Source organism: Odocoileus virginianus, chromosome 26 (assembly GCF_023699985.2).
Source record: "Odocoileus virginianus isolate 20LAN1187 ecotype Illinois chromosome 26, Ovbor_1.2, whole genome shotgun sequence".
NCBI lineage: Eukaryota > Metazoa > Chordata > Mammalia > Artiodactyla > Cervidae > Odocoileus > Odocoileus virginianus.
This window is the reverse complement of record NC_069699.1, coordinates 5,398,988-5,422,249: the sequence shown is the minus strand read 5'-3', so window position 1 is coordinate 5,422,249 and position 23,262 is coordinate 5,398,988. Positions and strand designations below refer to the sequence as shown.

The 23,262-nt window shown below is 39.3% G+C and overlaps 1 protein-coding gene across 3 annotated transcripts in view; it reads right to left on the bottom strand.

Moving 5' to 3' along the window:
• Nucleotides 1-23,262, bottom strand: part of CNOT10 (CCR4-NOT transcription complex subunit 10) — a 58,245-nt gene that overhangs the window by 24,575 nt on the left and 10,408 nt on the right. For all 3 annotated transcript variants that reach the window (XM_020905924.2, XM_070455307.1, XM_020905922.2), the window contains exons 2-11: nt 17,436-17,530; nt 16,891-17,052; nt 15,416-15,566; nt 12,188-12,330; nt 11,019-11,105; nt 10,247-10,330; nt 8,752-8,869; nt 6,086-6,235; nt 4,114-4,316; nt 921-1,042 (exon numbers count right to left, since the gene is read on the bottom strand). In XM_020905924.2, the coding sequence (XP_020761583.1) occupies nt 921-1,042; nt 4,114-4,316; nt 6,086-6,235; nt 8,752-8,869; nt 10,247-10,330; nt 11,019-11,105; nt 12,188-12,330; nt 15,416-15,566; nt 16,891-17,052; nt 17,436-17,530 (1,315 nt within the window). The remainder of the gene's footprint in view (nt 1-920; nt 1,043-4,113; nt 4,317-6,085; nt 6,236-8,751; nt 8,870-10,246; nt 10,331-11,018; nt 11,106-12,187; nt 12,331-15,415; nt 15,567-16,890; nt 17,053-17,435; nt 17,531-23,262) is intronic.

The following is a 23,262-nucleotide window of genomic DNA, read 5'->3' as shown; positions in this document are numbered from 1 at the left end:
GGCCAGGACAGAAACAATCAGAACTGGAAAGGAGGGAAAAAGTAGATTTTCACATCTGAGCTTTGTTTTGGTTGATGTTTGCTTTTGAAAATATCTTATTTACAGTTACCTTTTGAAAAAGTAATGTTATCCGTCTTGTAACTTTGTTGAGATTTTATATAATTTTCTGTTGGTTTTATATATCAAGCTGAATCAGCTTTATTAGGGAGAAAAAAGTGAAAAGGTGTAACAATTTTAAAATGGTAGGGAAGTGATGTTTTAACTTGTCTTTGAAAGAAATCTGTATTACTGTTGAAATAAAGAGCAAAATATTGTGTGCCAGATATGTTTTTGAAACTTTGACAAAACTTTTAAATGGCAGTGAACAATTTTACTTTGGACAAAAGCAGAAATTTTTTTACAAAGCCTACTACTTTAGAAATAGTAGCAACTCCAAATTGGAATCTTTGTAAGAGATAAAGATGTTCATATTTAAAAGTTCTTCAACTGAAAAGCTCTTCTACATGAGACAGCTTTATATTACCTTTGTTGATATATATAATAGTACTTTTTTCTCCTAGTACTAAGGAATTAGCTTTTGGGACTGTGAGAAAATAATAACTAAGTGAAAAGCATCAGTGATCAACTATATAAAAAGGAAACAACAAGATGCCCTCTTCTGGACATTCTGGATAATGGCACTGAATAGACCAGGGTTTCGTAGGACAACTTCAATACCCATGGATATAACAAACCAAAATCATGTATGAAAGAACATTCGCTGCAGACCGATGCATAGCAGTCTATTTGTTGCAGCAGCAATAAAATCTAGTTACAAAGTGGCTCCTCCTATGAGGTGATTTCCAACCATATTTTTAAATAAATAACACTATTATGAAATAGTATTAAATACATACGCTTTCTCTTTGCAAAATACTTACTTATAAACAGTATTCTGGATCGACTGTGATGCCAGAACTATTTTACGATGATAGCCTTGACCAACAATAGACTGTACAATTCCTTTTTTACTTGGAAGACCTTTGGTTTCTTGTTCAGAAGTCTACAAAACACAAATCATTTCTAATTAATTCAATGGAATTGTAAGGTGAGGTATGAAAAATAACCCAGGACCTTTCACAATTACTCTAAGAACCTTCTTAAAACCCATCAATGTGGTGTTTTGGGTGATAAATGTTTGGTAATGAAGAGGAGAGGACATGAGGCTAAGAGTCAGTGACACACACTACACTTTATTAGCAGAAGCTCTGAGATAAATCTGAGGCAAAAGAGCAATTCAAGAGCGACTCAAGGAACAACAGGTGCTCCTGTACAGGAGAGAACTGTATTCAATATCCCATGAAAAACTATAATGCAAAAGAATATAAAAAAAGAATGCATTAAAAAAAAATGACTCAAGTGTTTATTCAGAATGATTTATTTGGACCAGTCTGTGCCCTAGGCACCATGCTGGATATGCCGGGCACTTTGGGCATTTTCTTTCTTAAAGAAAGTAAGAGCCACAGAAACACAGTGAATGAGAGAAGGGAAGTAGTTCATTTCCTAAAACACAGATCTCTCCCTTCTTAACTGAAAGTATTAATTACAGTGTCAAAAACATATACACAAACAAGCTACATATGTCAAAATTTATCGTAGGCACGATCCTCACCTCCCAGGAAATTAAAATCCTACAGCCTTGTAAACATTAAACTGAAAATAGTAAAAGCTACTGGCACATATACAAATATTTTAGGATATTCCACTACAGTACATAATCTCACTATAGGAGCCTGGTGGTGCCAACTTCCTTTATCGTCCCCTCCTTCATGCTAAGTCTCTGATTTACCTGCATTTCATGAAGTCCGGCAGATTCTCATACACAGGGACAAACTGGAGACAACTCATATGGACTTGCAGAGATAACTCTGCCCTGCAAAAAGTCCACCTTGCAACACATTTCTGTGCTGTGACTTCTTGCTCCCTAATACAACTTTCTCATGGTTCTACCTCCATATACGTGTGACTTTTAACAAAGCAAGGATTTACATGTATCTTCATTTTAGAAAGAATTATATGACGTATGAAAAAATACAATAAAAGTGACTGGAACTAATTTTTTTTATTGAGGAGGCAGCTAAGGAACACTAGTGGAAAATAAAGAAAGGGTAGATGTTCTGAACCACTATTAGAAGGAGGTCAGAAGAGAAGGCCTTTCAACAGTTTGTCCATACGCTCTTCCCTGATCCTTAAGGCTGTAGGAGCTGATCAGATGGCTAGATCTGGATGGGACCAAAAAGCCACAAAACAGACCACAGATTCAATAGGACACCAACAGCCAGAGAGCGTGCCAGAACAGTCTTAATGTAAAATATTATGTGATTAAAATATTCATAGTTTTATAGTAGCTTGGCAGTAACAACATTCAAGAGGTAATTTTCAGAACTCAGAAAAATAAATGGCACATATCCAGAAAAGTAAATGGTATGTGGTTGATTTTTTTTAAGTAGTCTTCTCTTAAATACTCTAATTGAGTCTATATTTTTTATTGAGTAAATATTTTCTTATATATACTATAGATTGCTCAGGTAAACAAAAACCCTGCATCTGCCAAAAGAGGTCTGAAACAACATGCATTAGGTAATGAGGACAAAATTACCTCCTTGGTATCACCAAGTTACTGCTTATTGATAAATGAGTTTATTTTCGGAAAGTAAAACTTTGTCCAGCATCCCTTCTGTCCTGAGTAAATTAAAAGAAATGTTACACAATTTTACTTGGAGTTTATAATTTCTCCTGCTGGGATTCTCCTCTCTCATGTTACTCAAGAGTATTTTGGGGATGATTTTACCTCAGGTTCTAGGAGGAGGAGAAGTGCAAAGATATATAATTATTTATGGCAAATTTCCTGTTAGCACAGGATTGTGAGTGTTCTGGTATCTACCAGGTTTTCACAACCAAATCATTTTTGCCATTTTTAAAAAATTTACAAATTTACAATTTTCTAGAAGAAAACGGGAGAGAAAAAAAAAACCTCATGAAATCCACAGAAGACAGACACTCCTAAAAGCACCATTTCTAAAAATAAGTCATTTTAAAAGAAAATAATTAAACCTCACTAGAGCCTCCAACACTAATTAAATTCATCTCATTAAAGAGAATAAGCAACTTCTAGAGATCCCTTTTGTTTAAAAAAAACATAATAAATTATACCTAGAATAGTTTATCAGTTAATTTAAGAATTACCCATTAAGAAAGCTATCTCTTGATAGGAAGGAAAAGTACAATGAAATAACCCACTAAAGTCTTTCAAAGACAACGTTCACCTCTTCCCCCAGTGGTGGCAAACTCAAATCAAATTGCTTGTATCAAGTGTGACAACTGCCAGGCAGACACACCTCTTTAATCCCTTTAGTTCCTATAGCTGCTTTTCAGGAAGTGCTGTTCCCCATGGCAGACATGCCAGGCAAAACCTCTGGATGCCATATCCCCTAGAGCCTAGCAAGGGTGGGGGGTGGCTAGGAGACGGGGTGGTACAGACAGCTGGTGAATCTGATACGACCTGTCTTTCCCCCACCGCCCACTGACCCCTCCCCAACCTGAGATTCAAAAGGCTTTCGTCACCCACTGTTTGGTGGTAATCTAAGCATGGATGCTAGTGCAAACTGGTCTATTTCTCATAACCACTGTGGATGGACACGTGTCAGAGAGAAAAAGCCCGGTAATCCACTAACTCCACATCATCTACCGAATCAGAAGTAAACCTGCGGGCACTGGAGGGAACACAGCCTAACACGGTTCTTTCCACACTTGCTGTGTTATCAGCAGTCCTTGTTTAATCGCCGGGTACACACAGCACTTTCACGCCAGCTGACGGCGCGGCCCCGGCCCCGGCAGCTAGCAGACCGCTGCTGCAACAGATACGACCTTCTGAATGGCTTCAGCTTTTCAACGTTGACTGCTGACACATGTGGTCATTCTTACCAAGAGCCAGAAAGTGAAAACATGACTTCACCAAACTAAATTTTGTCCAACTGATAAGGAACAGAAGACTATCTTTACAAACTCCCTGAGAGTCAGCAAGGGGAGGGGGCAGCAAGTGGGGGTGGGGGTTCAAAAAAGAGAGAGACTCACTCCCTTATTGGCAGCAATGCAGCATTCAGCCAGCCGCAGCCAGAGGCGGGGGTTTGCGTGATAAACCTGAACCGCTTCAATCAGACACTCAAACGCAGCGAGCGGCCTTCCAATGTGAAGCAGCTGAATCCCACAGTTATAGAGCAACTCATACCTCTTGTTGGTTAGTAATGTACACATAGGTCTTCCTGAAAATTTTTTGCCTGATGATAAAAAGCAGATGAGAACAAATCATTAGATTTACAATAGCAGCTCCACTGAAAACCTTTCTTCACTAAGTACTCAACCAGTACCTTGTCTGACACCGAGGACCCCAATCCTCAATCTGAAGGTGTAAACACCTCCCACCACAATGATGATCTCCACCCCCGACCCGACACACATCCTCCAGAGGCATCTCAGTTGTCTGTGCTCAGGAAGCCAGAGATGTGCCTTCTCATGTGCCAGCTCCTCAGGCAACGATGTTCCAGGAAGGCAAAGACAGAGGTAGGACCCCCTCTCACTCCAATGAACCTTACACTACCTCTCTGCACTCTCACTGCCTCTAAGAAGATGCCCCTCCTCTTCACTTTCAGTTCAACGAGGCTTCCCTGGTGCCTCAGTTGCTAAAGACTCCCCCTACGGTGCGGGAGACCTGGGTTTGATCCCAGGCTTGGGAAGATCCTCTGGAGGAGTGTGTGGCAAGCTACGCCGGTATTCTTGCCTGGAGAATCCCACGGATAGAGGAGCCTGGTGGGCTACAGTCCACGGGGTTGTAGAGAGTCGGACAAGACTGAGTGACTAAGCACGTTACAGCCATTTTATCATCATGTATTTTCTTAACCAGAAGTATTCAGCTAATGTTAGGGTTTTAGGGAACTTTACTACGGAAACAAAAATTTACTACACCTACAATGACTAGTGTTTGTTCACTTATTCTAATTTTCATTGTTGTAGCTGTTCAGTCACTAAGTTGTGTCTGATTCTTTGTGACCCCATGGACTGCAGCATGCTAGGCTTCCCTGGCCTTCACTATCTCCTGGAGTTTGTTCAAATTCCTATCTATTGAGGCGGTGATGCTATCTAACTATCTCCCCCTCTGCCTCCCTCTTCTCTTTTCTTTCATAGGCCATAATAAAATGAGAGGAGGGATTCCCTGGCAGTCCAGTGGTTAGGACTTGGTGCTTTCACTGTTGGGGCCCAGGTTTGATCCCTGGTCGAGGAAATAAGATCCCACAAGCTGTGTGGTGTGGCCAAAAAGAAGGACAGAGACAGACTATGTGTGATTTTTTTGGATATATTTTTCATCAATTAAATAGTCTTTAAACTACACAATTACCTGATTTTAAGGACTTCAGATCAAGGATCCACATACCAAGAATATAAAAGGATAAACTTCATAAATTTGCTTAAAGATTGTCAGGTGCTGCCAACCGTATCACATATGAAACCCCCTGAAGAAAAAAGGCTAGAATAAAACTAGTTTAGGGACTTCCCTGGTGGTCTCGTGGCTAACACCTCACGCTCCCAAGGTAGGAGGGTCTGGGTTGGATCCCTGGTCAGGGAACTAGATCCTGCATGCCTCAACTAAAAAGATACCTCATGCGGCAATGAAGAAGATCCTGAGTGCTGCAAGTCAGACTTGGCACAGCCAAAATGAATTAAAAAAAAAAAAAAAAAAACCAAAAAAACAAACTAGTTTGGCAGAGTTAAGAAATCTTAGGAAAATACTTTGCTTTATAACATTACCACATGAGATTACTGATTTTTCAAATCCATGAAAAAGTGAATGTAATTTAAACTTCTTTGATTATTATTCCTAACACCTTGCTACACAAAGTAGCAATATCTACTAAAAATCCAGAGTCAATTTCTGGGGTAGGATCATGTGTATGTAAGGACACATGACATGCATTTTAACCAGGTACTTGCTCCCTGAAATCATGCTTTCCTCGAGCAGTGGATCAGACACTGCCACCATCAGTGGGCTTACCTGGATCGGTGCTGCCTGCGCTGAGCTGGGCACAGACGTTGTCATTCTCCTGCAGAGCCTTCTTAAAGTAGAAAATTCCCAAATTGTGCTTGCTCATGGCAAAATGGATACAACCAAGATTATTCCAGAACATGCACCGCAAGCATTCACCTGAGAAAAACAACAAATCTGTCCACAAACTAATTTTACTGTTGACACACATCCTACAAGAATCAGGCTTTTGGGGCTTGAGTTAATTCTATATTCAATGCCACTCAGACACTACAAGGCATTCAAAATTTAGGAAAACATCTGAAAATTCTGTAAACTCCTTTCTCTTCGAATCTCTTATTAAAGGCGATAAATAAATCCGGCATATTGATTTTTTTTTCAGCATACTGATTTTGTTAGCTTGTTTATCTTTTTCTGATTTCATTTTTAATAACCACAGGCAAATGATACAAAAATGCAGAAGACAAGAAGTATTTATTAGTAACATAGTAAGTATGAATTGCATCCACACAACAGTTCTGGGAGGAAAGAAGCAAGTTACAGAAGCGATAGAAGTATATTAAAGAACATGCAAATAGAACGTGTAAAATCCTGCTTTGTTTTGTTCAATTCTGTCTCCACTCTTCTTTCCATTCACACTCCTTTAACTATGATGATGGCTGAGCATCTATCTTCCTGTGTGAGTTGGGCATTTGTATTTCTTATCCTGTACACTTGCCTCTTCCTAGTTCTTAACCCATGTAAAAGATCTGGTTACAGATGTTTTCCTATTGGTTACCTGCTAGTGTGTACATTATAGAAACCTTCTGTCCCATGTGTTTCAATTATTCCCCCCCACTGCCAGCTTGTCATCTGTCTTGTGACTTGGTTAGAGTGTGTGTATGTGTATGCTTATGTTTTTAATCATAAAAAGTTTTACATTTTTATGTGGTCAAACTTAGTCATCTTTTCTAAACTGTATGGTTCTGAGATTTTGGATAATGTTTAATCAAGGCTTCTTCACCACAAAAATAAGATAGTCATCCAAGTTTTCTTTTGTTGTCTTTATGATTTTATTTTTACTTTTTAATCCTGCATGTGTCTGGATTTTATTTTGGTGTAATGAAAGCAATCCAAGCTTTAGTTTTCTTTTTTTTTTTTTAAGTTTTCTTTTTCTAAATGGTTTCCCAAACATTCCTAAACGATTTGCTGACAGACTGTCTTTTCCTCAATGATATAAAACACCAAACTAGATTGATAAAATTAATAATCAGAATATTCATTCAATGCTTAATGCTAAAAATGAAAGGCTGGCTTCATTTTCCTTTAAATTTAACTTATTTTTAATTTAAATTTAATCTTATCTTAAAGTTAAGCAGTGATAATATTTAAGAAAGAAAAAAATCTAGGCTGAAGAAAAAAGAGTAAGAAATATGTTTTAAAGGAGGTTGTTTCTTGTGGGTGGCATTATGAACAATTTAAGAAAAACTATTCCCAAATCTTCTCTAACAGGCCTACTTTATCAGCAGCAAACACTGAATTTTATACATGGCAAGCAAATGAAAGATTTTAAAATAAATATGATGAAAAATATCAATACATAAAGTATACAACTATATATAAAATCCTTCCTATTAGATTATAAGTGTTGACTAGTCAAATACATGTCTGGCTCCATTTTAAAGACTGACCATTTCAATTCTGAAATCAGCGTCAAGACAATCCTAAGTAAAATTTCTGCAATGTATATTATCTTTTCAGTCTGAGAGACCATTTCAGTTTCGGTGTTAGAGGGTCTCTGAGGGGAAATTAAGACAATAAAAACATGAAAAATAAAAATTTAGCAGAATTAGACATGGGTACTCAGAATAAGGAGAGTCCTTGAGAGAATCATAATGGAAAACACTGCCTTTTTCTGTCCTTGATGATTCCACTGGACCGAAGGGGTGGATGGCGAAGGTCTGAGTGTGTTTACATGTTTGTTCTGTGCACTGGTCTAAACAGAATCTCAGATGAAACAAATATTTACTCATCTTTTGCATTCTGAACTTAGTCCAAAATATTTTCACTAGTTTAACCTCATTTCTTGAATAAACCGATTTTCTTCCTCCTTCTCCATAAAACAGCAATGACATGAACTTAAATGAGAGCTGCAAATTTTACCTTTCATTCTACTATTAATATCAAGCAATTTGTTAAGGCTTTCTAAATAAAGGAAAGAATAGATAGCAGTAAGTAAATTCCTAATTTATAAAAATATTTTTAATACAATGGTCTAAAAAATATTTCATAATATCACTGCTTTTATGGGAGAGAAGGGAAAAAGCAAAATCACTGTCATCTCATTTCCTTAAAAGGTCTCTCATTTCCCAAAGCAAAAGCCCAAAGTCCTTATGCCTTGGACACAATCTCTAAACTGGTATTAAAACCAAAATGACTGAAAGAGTATCTGAGGTAAAACACATGTAGGAGAAGAAGTGAGGCATCTCTTAAAATGGAAACAAGTAATAAAAGAAAATTCTAATAAAAAAAAAAAAGAAGAAAATTCTAGGAATTTTCTGCAGCAGAAATAAAAAATATTTTCATTCAAAAAAATGAGCAAAAATCACTCTGAATAGCAGCCTAGGAAAAACAAAAAGCAACAAGGCGTAGAAGCGTCAGGAAGAAAACACCAAAACTTCACAATTTTCTTTTACCTGTTTTCATGAATCCTGGATGCTCAGCAATGTTTGAACTATTCAACAGTTTCACAGCTTTTCGATAATTGCCTCTTAAGTACTCAAAATTGCTCTTAAGAAACAGGGAAGGTGCAGACTGTAAAGAAAACACAAGTTTCTTACAGTTTGTTCTCAGACGCCTAATGCGAGATCATAATCACACCACTGCACTGGCACGTGGTCAAGGGCATAACCGAACCACGTTAAGTCAAGGTCGTGAAAACTACGGTCTCTGACTTTCCTGTTGCTTTCATAATCTGAAGCAATGAGACCTGGCAGGCAGCACTTTACAAACTGAATCATTAAATGTCTACCTAAAAAAATACATACAACATGTATGAAAAAGAATATAGTCTGCAACGTATCCTTTGCAGACAGCACTGACTGTCTTCATCTATCATACTATTAAATGAAAGCCAATTTAACAGAACTAGTTCCTTCATCTTAATGATTATTATAGACTGGTGATCTCCCTTATCTTCTAGGACACAAATACACCTTCATTGGAACCCAAAGTACAAATAATTAAATGCTTTTCCAAGTAGGGGGGAAAAGGTGTCATTTTATGGATGGAAAAATTTCCTAACAGAATGCCTGTTTTCAACGGCGATTATTTCAACAATACAATAATCGTGTTTTGGATCACAGACCAGCTTTTGCTTCTCCTGAAATTGGCTCCTGAAGTTTTCCCTGATGTGGGTATGACTAACAATGATTTACTTTCCTGTTCATCTCTCCCCTCTGATGATGCCATCCTTAAAGAAAGGGCCCGGAAAAGACTTGATAATAGCCTCAAGTCTACCCCTCAGGTCTGGGCTACAATGTTCTCTGAAATCCCTTGAAACTGACCCAGTGGCTAATTTGGATCCTGCCTGAGATTTCTAGAGTCAACTTTCCTGAACTTTTCCTACTATAAACTGTACCTCTTTATGACTTCACACTTTTAATTCACAGTTTTCCTAAAAGTATCTGTTTCTTTACTGTCTTAAGGCTACTTACCAGTGCAGGGTTGGGGTGGAGGGAAAGGAAGGGGTATTTTTAACTCAAATACTCCAGCACCAATCAAACTGAAGGTACTGTCGAGCCAAAGATCATTTGGAAGGGGCAGGTTCGGGCAACAACCAAATTATTTACCTTTAATAAATGTGTTGAGTATAGTCTAAAAAAAATACTACAGTATCTAATAACAGTAAATGTTTAAGTTAATTGTAATAAATCGTTCACAGAATTCTGGACAGCAGTATACTAAGGGGGAAATGCTTGTTACAGATTTAAGTGAGAAAAACACTGTAATAAATTATACACACTGAATGATCAGTAGTTCACAATTCAATATAAAGGCTTTTATCTGGCAATATACAGACACTACAATGAACTTAAGTTACTTAAAACTGACAGATAACTATGGTGCAAATAAGAAAATTTGGGGCATAAAAGCTACTAATTGGAAAAAAAAAAAAGTCAAGAAACTTACATTCCCAGCTGTATTCATGACGGACTTGATTTCCCTTTTGCATGCCTTTAGGGACTTCATTTGGATATATGCTCTTACTTTATACTGTCAAAGGAAAAACACTAGTATGTAGGAACTGTGGTGAATTTACACATACTGAAGAAGTTTAACTTTCTTTTTTTTTTTTTGCATTTATTTTTATTAGTTGAAGGCTAATTACTTTACAATATTGTAGTAGTTTTTTCCATACATTGACATGGAAGTTTTACTTTCTAGTTAAGAAAATTAAACCCAATCTATTCACAACACAGTTATACCAGGTACTTGTGAAAGTGGGTTTAAAAAAAACTTTTAAAATTATCTTAATCTATTTTTACTGTACTCTTGGAATATACCTTTTTTAAAAAAAATTTCTCTCTTGGAATACACTTTTAAAAACTAAAATATGGTTGAATGAAATTTATATCTAAGTTCCAAGCAAAAATCCTACCAATCCTTAACTGTATATGGCTAACTAACAATGAATTTTCAAATTCTACAAACTGATTTTTATCATCCAATACGTTCCTGGGCCATTTCTCTCAATTTTCTATAGAGAATTAAAAGAAATAATATTACATTACCACCTTAAGCAAAATATACTTAGATAAGTGTGCTTCTAAACTTTAATACTTCAAAACAAATAAACATACATGTCTTTAATTACTTACTGTTTTCAGTGACCACATCCTTCAGCATTCATAACTACAAGTAAATACATGTCACGTGTAACTTCTCTGAAACTTTACGCTACCTGATGTATTTTTGACTTTGCAGCTTCTATTAGCGCTCCACCTTCAGCTTTATGATTAGATCCGTCTTTGTTGGTATTATTACCGGTCTGTGGGGTGGTAAAACAAAGTTAACCAAGGTTAAATATTTTTGACCATAACTGAAATCACTGACTTACAAGTGAGCTAATCTGAATCACCTAGAGAACATTTTCAAGATTCTGAATCCTAGGTCCCATTTGGGTGCATGACAGGAAACTCTTAAGAAGCTCACAGTTGAGTATAATGATGGACTAGGTTTAAAAAGCATGGATATTACTTGGGCAAAACTGATTATGTTCCTAAAACACAGAACAGATCATGTCATTCCCTCTTTAAAAACTTTCTCTGTGGGCTTCCCTCTGTGGGCGGTCCAGTGGTGAAGAATCTGCCTTGCAATGCAAGGGACACCAGTCTGATCCCTGATCTGGGAAGATCCCACATGCCTTGGAGCAACTAAGCCTGCCCACTCCAACTACTGAGCCTGTATGCTGCAACTACTGAAGCCAACTCCCCACTACTACACAAAGCCTGCACGCAGCAATGGAGGCGCACCACAGTCTAAAAATAACAAAGAAATCTTTTGTAAAAAAAAAAAACAAAAAACTTTCTTTGGGACTTCCTGGTGGGTTAAGAATTTGCCTTGCAATGCAAGGGATACCAGTTCGATCCAGAGTCTGGGAAGATCCCACATGCTGTGGGAAGACTAAACCCATGTCCCACAAATACTAAAGCCTGCGCTCTGCAACAAGAAAAGCCACCAGTGAGAAGTCCAACCACTGAAACGAGAGGAAGCCTGTACACGGCAACTAAGAGCCAGTGCAGCCAAAAAACAAAAAATAATGGCAAGGCTGTCATTAAAAAAAAAGAAAGCAGACCAGTGGTTACCAGAGGCTGAGGGACGGAGGGAATTGGAATGACTGCTAACAGGTACAGGGTTTCTTTCTGGAGTGATGACAATGTTCTGGAATTCAGATAGTGGTAATGGTTGCACAATTATGTGAGTATACTAAAACCCACTGAACTGTACTCTTTAAAATGATAAATTCTGTGTATGTGAATTATATTTCAATAAACCTATTAAAATAATACTTAGTAACCACAAATACTAAACATACTTTACATTTTAGTCTGATCACCTCAGAACACTCACCTCATTCTTTCCATTTTTGTTATTGTTTCCCTGTGAAATCATTTTTTCCAGAACAGCAAGAAGATGTAAAGCTTTCTCAGCTTGGTAGGTTAATATATACAGGTCTACGAGCAAAAAACACACTGCTTGGGCAAATTTTTCTTCTGGGGGTAAAAAAAGAAAAAAAAAACAAGAAAAGTCACAATCCAAGATAATATTTCAGACCATTCCCCCCAAAAGAAAGCTCTAAAAAGCAAGCCTGAGTCTTTTACTTAAAGGAGTGTTCATTCCCTAAAGTCATGTGTGGAAGCCAAGTGCAGTATCAACTATGTCATCCCATTAGGCTTCTCAAGGCCTCACGTATCAGGGATTCTAGTGCCTGAAATTCATTTGGCAAAGTATCTACCAAATATCAGCACTTATAATGAGGAGTATTATGTTAGGTAGAAGGAAATCCTAATTCCAGAGCCTGGTTACTTAACTGATGCACAGCCCCTGCACATCACAGAACTATTTAAACTCAGCTGATTGACCTGAAAAGAGGAGAGAATACTTCACATGCCTGATGGCAGGGGGTGGACTAGGTGATCTCTTGTTCCTTCTAACCCTAAAAAGGTCTGTGACTCTAGGAAAATAGACTTCCTTTCTAGGCACTGAGATAGGGGAAATAAACAAGGTGATGAGAGACACAAAAGGAACAAGGTGTAGACTGGAGGATGCCAGAAGTTGAAACGGCCAAGAGGAAAATGTAAGGACAAAAATTCCAAGGAAGAAGAACCAGTGGAGAAAGGAGGGATAAGCTGGTATATGACATGACACCATTCTCCTTTCCTTTCCGAAGAGAAGATAAACGGCAGCGGTCTAAATGAAGGCAGCCAGAGAGAGACATGGGCACAGGGAACAAATATATGGACGCCGAGGGGAAAACCGCAGGATGGAATGAGCTGGGAGCCTGGGACTGGCACGTATACAGTACTATGCGTAAAACAGAGAACCATGAGAAGCCAGTGTGCGGCCCAGGGAACGCTATCAGTGCTCTGTGGGGACCTAGATGGGGGGCAATGCGAAAATGAGGGGATGCATGTACAGCTGATCCACTCTGCTGTACCGCAGAAACTAACACGACATTGAAAAGCAACCAGTTGTACTCCAACAAAAATTTATTAAAGGCCAAAAAAAAAAGGCTGCTATAGCCAAGAACTGAACATTTCAGGGGAAGGCCCTGGTGGTCAGGGGCTAGGACGCCATGCTTCCAGTGAAGGGGCCTGGGTGCGATCCCGGGCCTGACAAGCCTTCCTGATGCCAGGCGTGCGCTTACATAGCGGCCACGGTGGAATCCACTTAAGACTAAGCGATGCATTGACGTGCCAAGGTCACACGTCTAGAAGGGCTACCCACCTCAGCTGAGAACCCGCCAGTCCTCACCCAGGCCACAGTGCCGGATCTGTGCTGCTCCCCCGGGCCCCCGCTTGCTACTGTCCCCGCAACACTGTCTTCTCATTCCCCGGAACCACCATCACCTCGGGGCCTCTGCATAAACTACAACCTCTGGCTCTGATGCTTTCCCGCCAGTTGCAAGGCCTACCTCTCCTCTTCACTCGAGCCACTTTCCAAATACTATCTTATTCCAGGCCTTCCTCAATTACCTTATCGAAAAATGACATCCCCAGTCAATCCTCTTACCCCATTTTAGCCTTTCTTCCCAGGATTTAACTACCTCACAGTACATATTTGTTGTATTGCTCTCTCTGCCATTAGAAGATAAGCTTAATGAAAGTGAAGACTTGATTGCATTCACTATTATCTTCTGACTCCAAAACAGCATCTGCTCAATAAACTTATGTTGTATGAAGAGTCAAGTAATAAAGTTAAATTTTCCAAGAAGGAAAATGGATCTGAATACGGAGTTGGTGTTTGTTGTTCAGCTGCTAAGTTGTGTTTGACTCTTTGCGACCCCATGGACTGCAGCATGCCAGGCTCTCCTGTCCTTCGCTCTTTCCTGGAGCTTGCTCAGACTCACGTCCATTGAGTTGGTGATGCCGTCCAACCATCTCATCTTGTGTCATCCCTTTCTGCTATAGTGTGCTCATAGTACAACACACAGTACAGATGACAACGGTCTCAGAAATTCTAAACACCAGTTTCAGAGAGAAAACACATCCACGCCATCCCAGAAGTAGAACTGTGATTCGCAGCTTTACAGGGCAAATATCTGGTCCCTGGCCACATAGTCTTTCACCACTCCTGCCTTATCTGCCAGGCACAGTGTCCTCGGGGTTGAGGGGCAGAAGAGAGCCTGGAAAAGGCCTCCCTGGAGCCACAGTGAGAGCTGTCCAGCCAGCCGTCGGCACGGGGACCTGGCATCTTCCCAAAGCAGCATCTGTCCTACCGTGACCATAACAGCAGTCACGGACTTATAAATACAGAATAGACACTAGTGTTTTGAATTTAAAAGAAAGACCCCATGGAGACCAAGACACCTGAAATCTGCTTGCTCGCAGGCTGGAAGCCAAGCGCGCTCTCTACACATTTCTTAGGTCCAGCTTTGCTGGTGCTTTATTCACTCCCTATTCTTTCCGTATCCTTACTTACTTTTAATTTTTATCGGAGTATAGCTGCTTTCCAACGTCATGTCAGTTTCTGCTGTATGGTAAAGTGAATCAGCTCCACTTAAACATATACACCTGTTTTTTGGATTTCTGTCCCATTCAGGCCACCACAGAGCAGCGGTCCTTACTTTTCTCAGCATTCTTGTGTGAGGTTGGTAACTGTAAGCTAGTTAACAAAAGGCTAATTGTATCCTATAGGATCTACTCTATGATCACCTACAAGAATTTCAATTAGGCAATATATGAAATAAAATACTACCCTGTCCTCCTTACTTCCAAAACACTCCTTCCTTAATACAGCAGTCAAGAAAGAAAGGATCAGGTACACTAAGGCAGTGTTTAAAGAGCAAAGAAAAAAAAAAAAAAATCAGTGAATCCTTCCAATCAGGAACAGCATTTTCAACAGTTATCTTCAAAAACTGGGGTTGGGGGGCGGGGTAACAGCAGGATGTTAAAGAAAAACCTAGATTCATCTAAAAGTGATAGGATTTTTATTTTTTCTAACCATTAAGATAATCTGACACTGCTTTTTCTTTCTTTAAACATTCATAAAGGATCCTGATTTAGGTTATCTAGACCCAAGTATCACAGACCTTTGCAAGTATGAGGAGATAGGCAAATTTCTTGACAGATGACATACCGAAAGGTTCTATGAACTGATAAAGTTTTTCACCAACGGATATGGCCTCTGTATACTGCCGCAGATGATACAGGATGACTGCTTGATTGTAATACAACATGCTGTTTTCAACATCATCCAACCCATCCATTTCTTCAACAGCCGAGTGTACCTATAAAACAATCAAAGGAGATTATGTTCTAACAGTAAGAAAATAAAGAGTAAAGGTGCAAGAAGCTGATGAATAAGCAGGAACACAGGCCAACATTTTTAATCTAAAATCTCCCTCACTGTCAACAGGACCTATAGGTTTTGTTGTAAATTTCTGGCTGTGCTGGGTCTTCACCGCTGCGCACAGACCTTCTCCAGGTGCAGAGAGCAGGGCTTACTGCCCAGTCACAGAGCGGGCGCTTCTCATGGTGGAGCACGGGTTCTAGGGGTGCGAGTTCCAGCAGCTGGATCCCTGGCCGATCCTTGGGTCAGGAAGATCCCCTCGAGGGGGAAACGGCAACCTGTTCCTGTATTCTTCCCTGGAAAAATCCCACGGACAGAGCAGCCTGCTGGGCTACAGTCCGTGGGGTCTCAAAGAGTGGGATATGACTGAGTGGGCCCGCACACACTACAGCATGGTGGTACTCGTGAATTTAGCATGGGGGTCAAAAGCCAAACAGAACTGGGTTCATGTGGCTCTTATTACGTAAAGCTTTGTGTCTTTGGACAATACACAAGTCACCTGGATCTTAGCGTTCAAGTACAAAAGGAGAAAAAAAATGTACTAGCTACTTCATCGGGCTACTGGGAAGAATAAGTGAGCTGTCTGACAGGGGTTCTTAGTTACATAAGGTCTCACTGTGCGGTAAGCACTGAAGGTCTGCCACCAGCCCTCTTCAACATCAAAAGTCTAACCGTGTGATGCCATCATGACCAGACCAATGACCAGGGCAAGTCCCAAACCATATATAAATTACAGCTTCTGTCTGAACAATTAATCATTTCCTGACCCAAAATGCTAAAACAATTTGACATTATTATTAATAATCAGATCTTTCAGTTGTAAGTAAGATTATAACTCAGCAACACGTCTTACCTACATTCTTGTAGGTAATCATAGAGTAGATCCTATAGAATACAATTAGCCTTTTGTTAACTAGCTTACAGTCACCAGCTTCAAAGAAGAATGATAAGAGATGCTGAGAAATATTTTTCATATATTTCCATTTTAATTCTTTCTCAAAACTCCAAAGCTCAGTCAGATTTTGTATATTTGCTTATTCTGTTCAAGTTTGAAACCCAACAGAAAGTAAAATTACATACCATACCTTCACTTCCTAGAAAATGAATTGTATACAAATAAAACTAATACAAATGCTGCAAATATATTAGAAATTGTGCTATTAATATCAAATAAAAAGTCACATTAATTTTACTTAACTAATTTTATTTCATAATTTAGAGAGCACCACAATATTTTATAATGAAATTCATGTATGTATTACCTGATTCTTCAGCTGGTTAAGTGTTTGTCTCAAACTATCTGTTGTTGTCTGGTTACTTTTAAAAAACTCAGCTACTGCTGTATTCAAAATTATTTTATAATCATCTTTGTTTATATCTTGTAGGCAGGCAAGATGCTGCAGACAGACATCGTAATTTCCAGCCTAAAACAAAAATACACAAACAAAATCACATACCAACTTTAAGAACTTTACATTCATTCCCAAATATATTTCATTCATCTTTATTTAAAAGTTTTACAAAGATATAATTTCCCTAAATATACTAAAATCACTAGATGAAGTAATAGTCACATCAATTAAAAAATTGTGATGATTTTGGAAACACAAAAACTTGGTAATGGCTCAAATTATTCCCATTCCTTTCACGATATTTAAACTCTAAAATTAAAGAAATTTAAACCTAAACCTACTCTCTGAAGCTAACTCTTAAATTAGTACAGAACAAAGATCATAAATTCACGGTGAAACTATTCATGCTTGACAGATTCTAAAAATGGAACAGATGAGGAGAAACCATTTCTTACTGTGAAAGCTTGGAAAGCATTGGTGGACAACTCCTTCTCCTGATCAGTGATCCCAGAGGATGGACCTGTCCCTTCATGTTTCTCTGCTCCCTGATCTGCAAATACACAAGTTTGATAGTTCTTTACAAGTAACAGCTGTCCAGGGAATGTGTCTCGAGTCTTCCTCTTGATTGTCTTCTTTCTACTGAAGTTGCCAAAGTCAGACCTTTCTCAGCTATAATGAATAATTGGTATTTTTTGTATTTATTTTTATTTTTTGGCCATGCAGCATGTGTGAACCACTGAACCAGCAGCGAAGTTTGCTAACTAACGCTATAAGTGAGGAATGAAGCAGTCTTTCAAAACCTTAAGAAATGTCTCCCTTTGCTGTGGAAATCCTTATATAAGGATTACAGGACATTCAGGCTGAGAATAAAGTGCCCTCTTAAAAATATCAGATCTGGGACTTCCCTGCCTACCAATGCAGGGGACACACGGGTTCGATCTCTGGTCCAGGAAGAATCCACATGCCACGGGGCAACTAAGCCCGTCAACTAAGCCCGTGTACCACAATTACTGAGCCAGTGCTCTAGAGTCCACAGGCTGCCACTAGACAAAGCCTGCATGCAACAATGAAGACCCAGCACAGCCAGAAAGCAAGAGAAACAAATAACTCTCGTCTTAAAAAAAGAATTAGATCTGCCTCCCACGACAGCGATATACCCCAAATCTCACATATTTAAGAACTTATGCCAGGCGCTAGAGACACAAAGAGATTATAAATACAAGGGAGATACCTTCAAGAAGTTTATAATCCAGCTAGAATGTAGTAACATTTAACAATGAGAAAATGACACTGATAAGAATTCATAGGTAATTACCAGGCAATGAAGGTTTTCATAGGCTTAGAAACCAAAAAGCCAGGATTAATACATTTAAAAAGCTTCCTTAACAGAAGTTTCCATATATATTAATTATTTCTGCCCTACAATTTACTGTTTTAAAAATTAGTTTTTTATTTAAAAAAAATTCCCAAATAAATGCAAAAATCTCAGCTAGTGCAAGTTTTAAACTACTCAAGGACAACACCTGTTGAGTCTGAGTGTAAACTGGTCAGACCTCCTGGGAAGTAATCACCAATACCTGTCTATGTACAATGTCTTGACCAAACAACCCCACTTCCAGGTATTCACTCTACAAATACACAAAGATGCTCAATGCAGCACTGTTTATAATAGTGAATGTCTAGAAATAAACACCCTTCAGTTAAGAAAACTGCTAAGTAAACGGTGGTATAGAAATACAATGTCACACTAAACAACTGTTAAAAGCTGAGTCCCTACAACGTGTTGACATGGAGAAACATCCTCAACATCTTCTTAAATAAAAGAAGCAGACTGCAAACAGTTTTATACAACAGAGCTCCACGTTTTATAAAAATATATTCACAGATACTTATTTCTGAATATATATAGAGTAAAATTTGGAAGGATAAACTTCCAGTTTTTAGTGGTTACCTTCAGGGAGTGGGACAGAAGACAGATTTTCCTTTCCTTCCTATTGCTCTTAACTGTGAGACCCAGGAGGGCTCTGTCTATGGTGCTTTTCTGGATACAAAACTTTCTGACCCCTCCCCTTCATCCCCCTCCCTCTCCATCCTGTCCCATTTCTTGCCTGTAGGAAAAAGCTTCAGACTCCTAGATCTTCCTTAAGTTCAAAGGGCAGATTCAAACAGTAAAGAGGGAAGATGGAGCAGTCGAGAAACAGCAGGGCAGGGTCCTGGTTCCTGCTCAACGAATATAGGTATCTCTGAGTTCTTCTGCAGGAACTCAGGCCCCTACCCAAATGGAGGATGGTAACTTCAGACTAAGCACAAGATTCTGGTTACCTCACCACCAGCCTATCAGAGGAAAGCCATAAACCCTGCAGCTCTCAACCCAGGTTTTGCCTACAAAAACTTTTTGCTGCAAGCTGTTGGTGGAGTTTGGTTTTTTTAGCGCAACCTACCCATTCTCCTTGCTTGGCCCTGCAATAAACCTTTTCTGCTCCAAACTCTGACACTTTGGTTTGCTTGGCCTCACTGTGCCTCAGGCACACAAACTTGCATTTGACAACAAGCATCTAAATTTTTATAATATCACTGATCACTTTTTTTTTTTTAAGTTTTATTTTTAAATGCCTGCTTAGGGACTTCCCCGGTGTTCCAGTGGCTAAGGCGTCACACTCCCAATCCAGGAGGCTGGGTTTCCGGCCTGGAGGAGGAACTAGATTCCCCAAGTTGCAACCAAGAGTTCTCATGTTGCAACTAAGGCCCAGTGTAGCCAAATAAACAAATAAAAACAAATAGTAGATAAATAAGTGTCTGTCTAAAACTAATGTAAGGTTTAGAAGTAAGATAAGGGGTCTAGTGACTGCAAGATCTATCAGATGGAGACTGTGGCAGGGCTGGGACGGGGGGGTTGCTTCTGGATGTGTGAGAATTCATTAAACCATAGGTACTTTTTTGGTGGGGCTGCACCGTTCAGCATGTGGGGTCTTATTTCCCTGACCATGGATCAAACCTGTGCCCCCTACAGCAGAAGTGTGGAGTCTTAACCCTGGACTACATGGGAAGTCCTGGTATATTTTGATAACAGCCTAGAAAACTGTTTTCCAGGAGCGTGTCAAAGAACCCAGTGTCAAAAGAGCTGATTTTAGGAAGGCCTCAGTTCAGTTCAGCACTCAGTCATGTCAGACTCTTTGCGACCCCATGGACTGTAGCACCCCAGGCTTCCCTGTCCATCACCAACTCCCGGAGCTTGCTCCAACTCATGTCCATCAAGTCAGTGATGCCATCCAACCATCTCATCCTCTATATTTCCCTTCTCCTTCTGCCTTCAATCTTTCCCAGCATCAGGGTCTTTTCCACTGAGTCAGTTCTTCACATCAGGTGGCCAAAGTATTGGAGGTTCAATCTCAGCATCAGTCTTTCCAATGAATATTCAGGACTGATTTCCTTTAGGATGGACTGGTTGAATCTCCTTGCTGTCCAAGGGACTCTCAAGAGTCTTCTCCAACACCACAGTTCAAAAGCATCAATTCTTCAGTGCTCTGCTTTCTTTATACTCTAACTCTCACATCCATACATGACTACAGGAAAAACCATAGCTTTGACTATATGGACTCGTGTCAGTAATGTAATGTATCTGCTTTGTAATATGTTGTCTAGGTTGGTCATGGCTTTTCTTCCAAGGAGCAAACGTCTTTGAATTTCATGGCTGCAGTCACCATCCGCAATGATTTTGGAACTTAAGAAAATAAAGTCTGTCACTGTTTCCATTGTTTCCCCATTGATTTGCCATGAAGTGATGGGACCAGATGCCATGATCTTCATTTTCTGAATACTGAGTTTGTTTTTTTTTTTTTTCTTTCCCATCTTCATCTTTTTTTTTTTTTTTTTTGCTTTTTATTTATTTATTTATTTATTTTTATTAGTTGGAGGCTAATTACTTTACATCATTACAGTAGTTTTTGTTATACATTGAAATGAATTAGCCATGGATGAATACTGAGTTTTAAGCCAGCTTTCTCACTCTTCTCTTTCATCAAAAGGCCCTTTAATTCTTCTTCGCTTTCTGCCATAAGGGTGGTGTCATCTGCATATCTGAGGTTATTGATATCTCCCTCCAATGTTGATTCCAGCTTGTGTTTCATCCAATCCAGCATTTTGCATGATGTACTCTGCATATAAGTCAAATAAGTAAGGTGACAATATACAGCCTTGATGTACTCCTTTCTCAATTTGGAACCGATCCATTGTTCCATGTCCAGTTCTAACTGTTGCTTCTTGACCTGTATACAGATCTCAGGAGGCAGGTAAGGTGATCTGGTATTCCCCTCTCTTTAAGAATTTTCCACAGTTTGTTGTGATCCACACAGTCAAAGGCTTTGCTGTAGTCAGTAAAGCAGAAGTAGATGTTTTTCTGGAACTCTTTTGCTTTTTCGATGATCCAGTGAATGTTGGCAATTTGATCTCTGGTCCCTCTGACTTTTCTAAGTCCAGCTTGAACATTAGGAGGTTCTCGGTTCATATACTGGTGAAGTCTGGCTTGGAGAATTTTGAGCATTACTTTGCTGGTGTGAGAGATGAGCATGTGGAAGCCCTGGCCAGGCACATAACAGCAGCCAGTAAAGACTCCCAGTTTCCCTATCATCACGGTACAATGAAAACACATGTCTCAGAATTAGTCACATTTCCAGTCTAGTCTCCCCGTGGCCACCTGTCTTTCTGCTTAGAGATGTAACTAAATATTAGCTTCCTTCCCACCTTCCCTATCACAGAACAACTAAGGACTCCACTGTGGCTTTTCTACTTTAACAAAATACTTATTTCTGCACTTTAAATATACAAATAAACAATGAAATTAGATTTAGTGTGGATAGCTCCTTAGATCACTGTGAAACCCCTATTATTAGACTGAATACTCGAGAATCTTTAAAAGAAAATGCAACTTGTGAACTCATCTAAGACTTAGATCTGCTACCAAAAAAAAAAGGTATTCTGGTATTTGGGTTTAGAAGAAGTGTTACTTCTGATAATTAGTTACATAAATTAGTATTTCATTTTCACTATGCATACAGAGATAAGCACTGAGTCCTAACAGGAAGGAAAAACTAATAGTTTGATGAAGAGAGCTCACTGGTTTAAGAAGACTCTGTCAAACAGCTTTTTCTTTAAAAAGCCAGTAACAGTGAGTTTCTGTTAACTCAACTGCTTACACAATACACCTGCCTGGCAAAACTTTCAAGTGCACAATTACGGTAAAGACCAATTTATTTATTTATTTTTTTGGTTTGTTTTAGTTCTACCACTTTATTGCTACCAACCCATCTCCCTCCACCCTTGTGCACACATGCTCAGTCATGTAACCCCATGGACTGCAGCCCGCCAGCCTCCTCTGTCCATGGACTTTTCCAGGCAAGAATACTGGAGTGGGTTGCCATTTCCTTCTCCAACCAATTTCTTTAAAATGTGTAAAAATAAGGACACAGGATTTTAGGATCCCCAAAAAGCAAAGTATGAGTTTAGATCGAGATGGAACCTCAACTCTAGGTATAGTCATAATAACAATGAACATAAATATTAATACTTAAAATTTTTTTAAAGGAAACCTGATGTATCTCCCCTCATACAGAAGTGCATTAAGTTGAAACCAAATACCCCCAATTCTTAGTTTGCCATCAAGTTATCTCCACAGCTTTTTCTAAAATACAGCCTCTCTACATTAGATGGCATTCTTTAACAGGGCTTCTGGGTCCAAACGTCATTTATAAATTGTGATTTATAAATACAGGGCAGAGGGAAACACAAGACAATTCACCAAGGCACTGACGAGTTAAGCGCTACTTTCCACCAGAAGCAGACTGGTTCATGTGGCCACTGCTATCATTATCCTCTAGAAACTATGGTGGTGGTGGGGTAGTCACTTCAGTCGTGTCCGCCTCTGCGACCCCACGGACTGGAGCCCACGAGCCCAGCAGGCTCCTCTGTCCATGGGATTCTCCAGGCAAGAACACTGGAGAGGGTTGCTCTTTCCTCCTCTAAGGAATCTCTCCTAGCCAGGGCTCAAAACCAGGTCTCCTGCGCTACAGGCAGGAGACTGACCCACCCGGGAAGCCCCTAGAAACTGTAAATCTCCTAAACTCCTCTAAGTAAGGACCAGAAGCACTTTGATAAGCTAGACTCTAAGGCTGACAAGAGACTCTGAAACAGACATTTTAGAGAACTGAGCTCATAAACAGCCTCTTACATGTTAACCAGCCATTATTCTACCTATATTCTTTTACTTCAAGATAAAATTTAAGGGAA